The sequence below is a fragment of the Macadamia integrifolia genome, chromosome 13, assembly GCF_013358625.1.
Source record: "Macadamia integrifolia cultivar HAES 741 chromosome 13, SCU_Mint_v3, whole genome shotgun sequence".
Taxonomy (NCBI): Eukaryota; Viridiplantae; Streptophyta; class Magnoliopsida; order Proteales; family Proteaceae; genus Macadamia; species Macadamia integrifolia.
The window spans coordinates 1,615,463-1,627,358 of record NC_056569.1 but is presented as its reverse complement, the minus strand read 5'-3'; the positions used below and the strand labels follow the sequence as shown (position 1 = coordinate 1,627,358).

Genomic DNA, 11,896 nt, shown 5'->3' with positions numbered 1-11,896 from the left:
TTTCAGTAGAAAATTTTCATGCTTCTACTCTATTAAAAATGGGCTTCAATCATTTTTATACCCTTTTGACTGGCCTGGACACCTAAACAATTTTATTGATATGGACCCCTATAATTCACAAAAAAGAAAAAGAAAAAGAAAAAGAAAAAAAATAGAAGGACCTTTACAACTTGCAATGTGAACAATGTCGTGGAAAACCTCAAGGGGATAGTTGACTTGGTAAGGGATCTTTGCCTTAGCAAGTGTGCGGTTGAGTCCAACTCCACTTGTTTCCTTAGTGCAGAAATGCAATCCTAAAAATGATGCAGAAGGTAATGGAAAAAATAAGAATAAACAATACACACATGTTTATCAGGTATGGTAAGATTGCCTACGTCTTCGGTGAGATAAAATTCTACTTCATTATCAATGGAGAATAGGGTTATAATGCTCGTCCTCACACCTCTCAGAATTGCTTATAGAGAAAGTAACTCTCGCTATAAATATATAGTGAAAAATCCTAATACCGAAAATTACAAAACTACCCTCAAATAAATAATTCGAGCGAGGGCTTCCCCCCTACACCGGCCCTCCTAATCCCTTTGCAGCCCCCACGGCCCGTGTATCTGCAAGCAGGGACTGTCGTTCTGTTGGGAGGCCATGCACCAGTACTCCTTGGATTAAACTGTAACAGAATTAATACAAGACATCGTACACCAACAATTGGGGCCACTCACATGGGGTGTTTAGTGTTCTTCACTGTTTTCGATGAAAGTTGAATTTCGATATGATCTAAATACGATTATGAGGTCAGTATGGATCCGTAGGACTAATCAAGTGGAAGGCCTGGATATTCCTCTTTTGCAGAAGGAAGAAAAAAATGTCGATGTATCAATGGCCCAACAAAAATGGACAATTACATTTATAAATTGCGTAATTTTTTTAATACTAAACACATATTTCAGAGGACTCTAACCGTCAAATGCATACTAAACTCTCTCCGGCACGAAAATGTATCTAGATCATTTCGGCTTCTAACAGATCATATGGAACGAAATTTGGGAAGAATGGAGGATTACATTTATAGATTGTGTAATTTCTTATCATTCATCTGGCCGTCCATTTCAGGACACAGCTAGCCCCAATTCATCAATGCATGGAATTGAGAGGCTCTTTTCAAGTTCCGATTCAATTTGGGAGATCCACCAACCTTCCCGTTGGCATACCTGACAACATGAGGAACCCAACAAATCACCAAGTTTTTCAATAGCCCAAGCATGGGAAACCAAAGAGCCAGCAGGCCCAGCACTGCATCACTGTACACCACATGGTGGACCCCATGGTTACAACCACATGGTGGACCCCCTGCTAGGTCCACAATCAACTTGTAAACCATTTATTATTTATCGATGATTTATTATTATTTTTGAAGTTCAGTTATTGAAAATGTTTGTTTTCAAGTGTTCTCTTGATCTATATTGTCAGGCATCAGGTCTGGTTATTAATCTTGTAAAATCCACTATGACATTTGGTTTGAATACACCCGCAAAGCTTAAGAAGGTAGTTTTTCGTATAATGGAAATCTCATATTGAGTTGATCCAAAAAATATCTAGGTGACATTTCGGAGAGAATAACAGAGAAATTGAAAAGATATGGAAGACAAACATTTTATCTCATGTTGTCAAATATGTGACGGCAAAATCACTTTCAATGTCAAACCATGCTTGTTTCCCTTTTTAAGTTACAACCATTGCATCATCACCACCTTCAAAAATCAGCATCACACTTTTATTTTTTTGAGAGGGTGTGAAAGGTAATGGAAAATAAAAACTCCACTAGATTTCTTGGAAGCTAATGGAAAAGAACGTTGATTGGTCACGCAGTCTTTTACCAAGACTAATTAAGGGGTAAAATGACCACCCATCCCCGATTGAATACCATGCAATCAGGCAAGGTTCTCTCTCCCACATATATTTTTTCTTATAGATAAATAAATGTATTGCAAAACAAAAGAAAAATAGATACAAATGAAGGCAAAATTCTGAGACTGATGGCTAGGATCCCCGAGACTCAGTGGGCTCCAACCTCAAGGAGATGAGACTCAACTAAAGCCACATAACACCAAAACTACCAAAGAAGGACCAAAGGCCACCACATGAATCAGCTCAACGGGGCATTACGCCTCTCAACCCACATAGGATGAACTCCCCTCTCTAAACTAGGAAGATGTTCTTGGGTATTTAAACCCTTTAGGGATCAATTCAGCACCAGTCCTTAACATCCAATTTGATATCTATGATAATACAAGGCAAAGTCTTCATCTTATAAAATCTCAGAAGTTTCTCTCCGGCCAAATGTAGGCAACTATTGACCAAAACATCAAAGAAAACAAAGAAAAATCAATAGATTTGTACAAGATGATATAGAGATTTAACGAGGTTCACACACCGATGTGGTATGCTATATCCTCGGATGAAAAAAAAGAAGATCATTCACTATGTTGAAAGAAAAATTACGATGGAGATCTCTCAATTATACCCAAATTTGTGGCAAAAAAAAACTTTCGCCTAGAAACCCTAAAACAAAAAACCACAAATCTCACAATGTTTACATAACAAGACATCAAAACATATAAATACTCCTAAGTTAGGTCGATCCATCGAGTCGTGCTGGGCAAAGCACCCGCACACTATACGAAATCGATGATGGGCTTTGTGCTTAGGCCTATGCCCCCTTATCATCATAGAGCTTGACATAAAAAAAAAATCGCATTCAAATCACCACCAACGGATAAAGAATTCAAGACAAATATAACAACCCCTCAATATATTATGTCTTTGATACCTTTCAACTGCCACCCAGCCCCCAAACTAGACCAAGATCTAATGAAGTGGGAAGCCCATAATTACAATTTCCATCAACCATAAAAAATTGCACCCACACGCCAATCTAGCAGATCCAACACTGAATCGGATGTGGTCCACATACTGGATGAGAAAATCCAACAAAGGTGCCAAGGATCAAGCCACGACAATGTAAATAATCCATTCAAACTAATTTGGTAATGAAAGGTTGCATACGGTCCCCAATCACTGGATGAGAAAATCCAACAAAGGTGCCAAGGATCAAGCACAAATCGATGATGGGGTTTGTGCTTAGGCAACAAAGGTGCCAAGGATCAAGCCACAATGATGTAAAGACCTGACTAGTCTCGCAGGTCCATACTGACCCCACAATTCCAGTTCCCATTAAACTTCAATAATAAAATAAAATAAGTGACTCAACTTCAATCTAGCATTTGAAAACCTATAGAAAACTCTTGTTTCATATCATTGAACATGGAAGAGAAGTTCACCTTTTCCTGCTAGCGAGTAAGAAAAGAGGAATGTGCAACGACCATATGGCTATGTTTTGGGAAACTTCCTCAACCATGTTTTCTGTTTTTTATTGGTAGGGAAGAGTTGTAAGGACGTAAAATATTTAGAGTTTGTGCATGTAGTTTGGTCAACTCCAATCACAGTATTAGGCACATTATTTTTTATTGTTTGGAGAGAGTACGCAGTACCCACACTAGTTTCTATATATATTCATCATCTCCAACCATTGTGGTATCCACATTAGGGTTCTATATTAACTCAAATCTCTTCTTCATCTTTAGAGTCTTCTAGCAATCATGTCTTCAAATTTTGTGATGAAAACTACTGTAGCTTTAGTTCATGATGAGTTTTCACAGTGGTGTCTTTTGATCACTGTGCCTGTGGTTTCTTGGTGGGTGTTCAAGAGATGGGTCAGACGAGGGCCACCATTGCCACCAGGTCCTCTAGGGTTTCCTTTAGTTGGCAACCTTCCAATCCTAGAAACAGATCTTCATCGTTGCTTTGCCAAATTGGCTCAAACCTATGGACCCATCATGAAACTCCAATTGGGTCCCAAGCTATGTGTGGTAGTGACTTCATCCTCTTTAGCCAAAGAAGTTCTTAGAGACAATGATGCAATTTTCGCCAACCACGATCCGCCACTTGTCGCGACAACAATGAGTTACGGTGGCATTAACATTGTTTGGAGCCATAATGATCCACAGTGGCGTATGATGCGTAAGGCTTTTGTTCATGAATTGATGAGTAACAAAAGCCTTGAAGCTTGTTACAGCCTAAGGAGAAAAGAGGTTAGGCAAATGGTGAAAGAGGTGTATTCTAAGATTGGGACATCTATTAACATTAGTGAGGTTGCGTCTTTCACAATGCTCCACCTGATTTTGAGTTTGTTGTGGGGTGATGATGCTTTGGAAGGAGATGAGAAGAGTAGCAGTGAGGAAGAGATCAGAAGTGTGATGCGTGAAATGATTGATCTGGTTATGAAACCTAACATTTCAGATTTTTTTCCCATTCTTTCCTCACTTGACATACAAGGAATTGAAAGAAAAGGGAAGAAGTTGTCTTCCCGGATGGATCATATCCTTGATATGGTTTTAAGTCGACGGCTTCAAATGGATAGGGAAGAAAGTGATCAGGGAGCACATCAAAAGAAGGAAAGGAAGGATTTTCTACAGTTCCTCTTGGAGCTCAAGCAAAAAGATGGCAAAGCTTCATTATTGACCAAGATACAACTTAAGGCTGTACTCCAGGTCTCTCTCTCTCTCTCTCTCTCTCTCTCTCTCTATATATATATATATATATATATGATTGATAATTTGATGGCACACAGATTCCCATTTTGTGAACTCTTTAGCCGAAAAAATATGGGCTCTCTTTCCCATTACTAGGGTGAAAAAAAAGAGGTTAGATTTTCTCCCGGACCATAAATCCTGTAACAATCTCACATTGGGTGTGGAGGCCACCTTCGTCCAGGAGAGGATCTGGGTTCGAAAAATAATGCTTCATTATTGGTTACAAGGCAGTACGTGGGTTGACTCATGTGATAGAGGATCACGTAAGCATCTCATTGGTACAATTTTCGCTTAAAAACAAGTGGAGAAAATAGTTAAAATCACAAAAGTTGTCATTTTGTATGCTATATTCATCTCTATTTAATGCATAAATTTTTTTTTTTTTGTTAAAAATTCAGATTACTTTTGAAAAAGAAAAAAAAATAAAAAAATTACAAGAAAAAGCATGAACAAATACATACACGAGAAATGAGTCATCACCTTCAGCGTTGCCATCAGCAGGAATTCATAATTTTAGTACTTTTATAAAACATTGTATTAGAAATATGCAACAACTTTAGTTGTTATTTTGGACTAAAATTTGGTCATTAAGTTGTATGTGGAGTCCTCTATCAAATGGACTAATACTAACCCTACTGTCAATTGGTAAATAGTGTCACTATGCCTAGTGACGCCTAGAAGGATGATCCAGATTTTTTTTTAAACCATTTTTAATATCAAAATGAAACATTGGTTTATCATGCAATTACTAGAATATACATACACTGAAATCTGTAGTTTACTTGACAGGATATAGTCGCAGCTGGGACAGATCCAACGTCAGCTACAGAGTGGACAATGGCAGAAATGATGGAACATCCTGAGATAATGAGAAAAGCCCAAGAAGAATTAGAGCAAGTAGTTGGGATGGATAACATAGTAGAAGAGTCTCACTTGCCCAAATTGTCATATTTAAATGCAGTGATGAAAGAGTCTCTCAGGTTGCATCCACCCTTCCCACTCATGATCCCACATTGCCCAAGCCAATCTTGCACAGTAGGAGGGTATTCCATTCCCAAGGGTACTAGTGTTTATGTAAACGTGTGGGCAATGCATAGGGACCCTAATGCATGGGAGAATCCTTTAACATTCCAACCTGAAAGGTTCTTAAGTGATGGTAAAAACTATGATTACAAAGGGAGCAACTTCGATTACCTTCCTTTTGGCTCTGGAAGAAGGATGTGTCCAGGAATTCCCCTAGAAGAAAAGATGTCAATATATGTCTTGGCTTCTCTATTGCATTCATTCAAGTGGCAATTACCTGATGATGTAAAGCTTGATTTCTCAGAGGAGTTTGGGATTGTGCTGAAGAAAACAACACCACTTGTTCTCATCCCAACTCCAAGATTATACAATGTAAACCTCTACACTTGAAAAATTAAGGAGGAATTTCTGTTGGACCCACATTTTCAAAATTGATGAAAAAAATATATATATACATGTGGGGTCTTCATTTCTTGTCAGAGTGTGTGATGAAATCTGCACATGGACATGCAATGTGCTAATCTTTTTCCCTTTGTTCTAATGTCATTTTTATTATATGGAAAAAAGAAGCATAAAAGGCAACGTGGCCCTGTGTCTAGTGGGGTCGAAATGACAGATCAATATATCCCTCATGAAAGGCAGAAATCCCACCCCTACTGATGCTTCTGCTAGTGCGCGCTATAATTCTTCTCCGCGCTAGTGCAAGTGCCACACACTAACCCTTTTTCCAATTAATATATAATTATATAAAATTAGGATCGGACTGGACCAGATCCACCCTGCGGGCTAGAAAGCCCAGCCCAAACCCTGTTCGGGCTCAGGGCGGGCTTAGGTTCACAGGGCTAAACTTACACAGGGCTAAACTTACACCCCCTGGTGGACTATTGCTTTTTTACATATATGATAGGAAAATGTACCATAAGTAAATTAAAGTAGATCAAATCTACTGACTTTACCCTTGAAAATATATAATAAATCTTTAAAACATAATCATATATGCTGCTAATCTTAGATTCTGATAAAATAAAGCCCATGATATTGATTGCACCCCAAAGTGCCCAATGGTACGAGAGAGAGGTGCATGGCTATGACTAAAAACAGTACCAAAATGAAATATATTCTGAAGGCATGAGCAGATTTCGAGAACATCTATGTATATAAACATGAGAATAATTTCAATTTTTTATCCATCTAGAATTTAAGCTTAGGGCCGTCCACTTAGTAGTATCTTACCAAGAGCAGCCTCTTATTTATGCCTTATCATATGATGCTTTTCTTTAAAACATTCTCCTTGCTTTGAAAACAATTTTAAATTCAAACGACCACGTTCATCTTCAGGCATCCCGAATATCTCTTTGAAACAACGGCCTAGGTTTGGGATGTAATTGAGTGATTCGAAAAATATATATATATTCAAGTGGATACATAAATATCTGAATTTGCATCAAACTAAGTATCTATAGTAAAAAGTTGGTCAGTTAATGTATGCACCCAGGATTCAAACATCAAAATTTCAATTATAACAATCTATTAAATTTAACAAAAAATAACACAAATGTTTTTTTTACCATTTTTGTAAAAATATTGGTATAAAATATTGATTCAATCCAAAGACCTGGTCACAACTTTAATCTAAGGTCCTCAGTATTGTTTAGGAAAGCATCACCTTTAAAAATGAAACTAATATCAAATATATATTACATATTATATAAAAATTATTAATTATTTATTTATAATCAAAATTATAACTGGAGTGAATATTTAATGAAGGCTTAATTGATTACCATCTAGATACCAAAAGTTGTCCGAACCCATATCAAATATTTGATTACCTAGACAAATATCCAAATTAATTGATAAAATTGAGTCAGAATTGAATCTGAATTTTCAATTATATATTTTCATGCTCTAATTTGAATATAAAGGTTTGAGAGGAAAGTAATACCAACCCTATTAAAAGAATTACACTACTAAGGTTGTAACTCAAGCACCTAACTGTTGTCTTATACCCTTTTTAAATAAAATGAAAATGACAAATATAGTGGTGAAAGAGCTATGTATTTTTATATCATTGCATTCAATCTAGTACTTTAGTTGGTTGGTGTTGAAACTTTCTGGACATGTTGACAAAGTCATCATCCACTCATGTGTTAAGTGATTAGGTGAAAAAAAAAAAAATCAAGAAAGAATGAGAAATTATTAATTTTGGAAAACAGTTTAACAGCTGGAGTTATACAAGGAAAAAAGCTTACTAATTTTTTTTCCTTTTTTTTCTGTTTTTAAAACCAATTTAATAACTAACCATTCATCTTTAGTGCTCCCTCTCTCAAAAAATTAAAGTAATACATAAGGAGGACCAATTTGCATAGAAAAAAGCCTAAGGTTAGTACCGACCTCAAACTTACCCCTCCCATTATCCCACATAAGAGGGATTAACAATGAATAATGCAACAACACTTTGGGGAAGAGTATCCCAGGCCGATTTAGAAGAGGATAGGCTAGAGTTGAAAATTTTTCACACCACCCTGTTCAAAGTATCCAAACTCAGATGGCCAATAGATGGGACAACTGATACCACATTTGTATCAAATCCGAAATTGGCGAGACTACTTTTTTTTTTTTTTTTTTTTTTGTTAACCAAGGTGTCTGGGCCAGCTTACATGCACCTCGACTAATCCTCAGAGAGATTAGCACAACAACCCATAGCCATGATCTCCACTTAAATCGCAGATACACAGATGTGGAATCGAACCTAAGACCATACGCTTAATCCACACAGTCCCCAGTTCACCCTAACCATCTTGGCAACCCATGGGTGGATACAAAATAAATAAGAAAATACACACACTCACACAATGCGTACGACAAGGTTCAATCCCACAACCTCCTCCCCTGAGTGCTGGCTCCACAAGCCAAAACTACCACCACCAGAGGAGAGGATACTAAATCCCAATGATCCTGGTATAAGATGGACTAAACTATCACCAATTTATCCATGTCCAAATTCCATCAAATAGAGGAGAGAGAATTTGAGAAAAAATGTATATATTGACGATACTTATACAACAATAATAGCAACAATAACTCAATATTATCCTAACTTAATGGGGTCAGATACATACTGCGGGTATGAACAACCCATTTTTCTTATATTTAAATTAATTTTGTTTCGATCTTTCCTTCGATGTTAAGCTTTGCAAAAATAAAACTTGCTAATAACATATTAAGGTAGGCTTTAGTTATAGGTAGCTTTTGACAAAATGAACATGAAAAAATAAAGCTGCAAATGATACCTAAATAATGGATTCGTCAAATTCAAGAATCATAAAAAGTTCATCTGAGAAGTCCAAGTAAACAAAACATGATAGACAGAATTTATTCTTCATGAAGTGATGTCCAGAGCTCCCTAAATATAATAATTAAAAGCAGTTTCCCAATTGAAAGGAAAGAAATATATCATTATTTTCAAACTTTGAATAATATGTTTTCATTGTTTCTACTTATTATGACAAGAATTTCCTATCCATTAATTAAGTAGAATTGTCTGAAATCTTTACATCAGTCTAGAAAATTAGACACAAAGCATGAACCTTTGATTCCCAATATTGGAAGATAGCTAGTGGTAAAATCTCTTTCTTTGTGGGCCCATTTTTGGTCAGAATTATTTATGAACGTGATCATCGTCACTAATGACTTTTAAAATAGTGAAAGAATAGGTTTTCACAATTAAAAGATGTTTTTTTTTTTTTTTTTTTTTTTTTAAGTTATCAACAACAAGCTAAGCTTTTAGACTACTAGTCCCATGAATCATACTGACCCCACAACATTATGGATTAGATCAATACTCAGAATCTGAACCATTCAACTCACTGGATTGTATCAATACTTAATACTTACTTTTAATCAATACATAGATTAAATGTGAATCGTTCAATTTTTATCGAAAATAATAAAAAACACTAAATATCTCTGTTTGAATGATCGTAAAACGATAAAAAGATTTGAATTTAGAATCACATGTTTTATAAAAGACTTGTTTTCTTATTCATAAGCCATTGGTAGGACTTGATTCTTCTGTGTTGTTCTTGAAGATATTGCCAAGTTCCAAGGTGATGTGAACCAACCGATGTTTTCTTAGTGGGGAAAACCCAAAGCCCAATTCATTATCTTGATTCGTGCCCCTTATTCTTTTATCAAGTTACTGTGGCCTTGAATTCCTGATAGAAAGGGACTTCCATCCATTGAAAGGGAATTGCGTATCCCACTAAAAAAAATAAAATATAAAAATAAAAACTAAAGGGAATTGCATGTGATGTACGTCCAGACAATTAAATATAGTGAATTGAAATGAGATCTGATGTACGCAATGTGCAGGAGACGCATGAATCATGCTTTGATATTGGCAAGCTGAGGGAATGACAACAGTGGGTGAAGCTTCAAACCTTGTGGGCCATATCATTTCAGAGTCGATTAGTAGATGGAAGTTTCAAAGGATGGGCTGAAGCCTCACATGAATAGACCCTATCGTAGTTATTGTGCTTAGCTTTCCTCCAGCTCATGCTATGCTTTTTTTTTTTTTTTTTTTTTCTGTCTGTTTCTTGGGTGTGTGGGGGTGGGGATTGCCTCCTATAAGGATCTTCTTTTTTTTTTTTTTTTTCTTTTTCATCTATGATTTCTTGAAGTATCACCTATTTATTAATGTTTCTGTGACAACCTGATTTTTATGTGTGTCATGGATCTTTTTATTGATGTTTTATCTTTCTCGGAATTTTGATATATCTTTTGATTGAATTTTTTTCTTATTTTAATTCAATATATATAAATACATGTAAGGTTTATGGCATAAGAAACCGAGTAAAATAAAGAGATAAACTACAACTAATTAGGTGCATTCACATTTATTAAAATTGAATGAAATGATTTCAAATCTCTCTCTCTCTCTCCATATATATATATATATATATATATGTTGAACATTAGTGATAAAAGGTGATAAAAGATGGAAGAGAAATACAAATTTTCTTTTTTTTTTTTAGGATATAGTGAAGTATAATATTCGTTGACTTGTGTTTCTATTGATTACTATGAACAAGATGATCAGGAAGGGATTTAAAGGCTTCCATGTTGCAATAAGTTTGGTTTTTTTTTTTTTTTTTTGGTTTTAATCATGAAGATATATATTAACTATAATAAATGGAGTGGTGCAAGGTTACAATCTAGGTATCCCTAGAAAAGGAAGAAAAAAAAATTAGGAAACATCTCCACCATTTGGCCGATGATGAGTTTTTTTTTTTTTTTTTTTAATAAAAATAAAATTTCATTAATTGCAGAAAATAAGATTGAACATAATTAGCAGTTTAGAAAATAACAACTATAGGTGGAAAACTTGATATCATGACTCAATTTGACAAGCTCTGTATAAAGAAATCATGATTTCAACTTTACGATTTATATCTAGGCAAGATTTTCCTCATATGTTACTTTATATGGTATATCAAATAAGAATTATAGAAAGTGCAGCAAATAAATAAATAAATAAATAACTAGAGAAAGATACAAGTTTCTTACCATCTCTTGATCTCTTTTTACCATCTTTTGATCTCTTTTTCATGTATGATATTTGCTTGATGTAACCATGGTTGGTTATACTATTTACTGATCCCTAATCACAACATTTTATTATTTGCCCTTTCAGTTAGAAAACGATTTGTACAAAAAGAACAAGGGATTAGAGAATTGATTGCATGGAGATTGTCCCTAATGGGCTATAACTATAATGTTCCGGTCTCATTAACTTTGGCACAATATTGATAGGAATACCTCATCGATTTCTCAGACAAGTCTGGTTCTTGTCGTATTGTTGGGTGTGACAATGGCCATGGTTGAATGATAAACCAAAAGCTTCGACTATTCTGATAAAGAAATTATAAAACCCTAACCTAGGGGTGTCAACCGGTCGGGCCGTCCGGTTTCAGTCGGGCTTAATCGGGCTTGAAGACTTTCAAAGGTTGCACCGTGTCTGCCCATTTAACTAATTGGACTTAGTTATTGAAGGCATGGTACACTTTATATTAGGTCAGTCGGCCTCGGCTATGATCGGATTATCTTAATCGGGCTTTAGTCAGGCCTTAACGGGGCTACGAACATGTGAAATGTTAAATGGGCTTCAACCGATTTGTAAACAGGCTTTCTTTAAAATATGCTCTTATATTCCAGCTCACTCATGC

At 35.7% G+C, this 11,896-nt stretch overlaps 1 protein-coding gene and 1 pseudogene across 1 annotated transcript; one reads left to right on the top strand and one right to left on the bottom strand.

Moving 5' to 3' along the window:
• LOC122059785 overlaps positions 1-1,375 on the bottom strand; it is a 6,566-nt pseudogene extending 5,191 nt beyond the window's left edge.
• A 2,278-nt stretch (positions 1,376-3,653) lies between these two features.
• On the top strand, positions 3,654-6,059 carry LOC122059784 (p-coumarate 3-hydroxylase-like). Its single transcript, XM_042622816.1, has 3 exons — positions 3,654-4,312; positions 4,400-4,604; positions 5,436-6,059. The coding sequence occupies exons 1-3, from the start codon at positions 3,654-3,656 to the stop codon at positions 6,057-6,059; spliced, it is 1,488 nt and encodes a 495-aa protein (XP_042478750.1).
• The last annotated feature ends 5,837 nt before the right edge of the window (positions 6,060-11,896 follow it).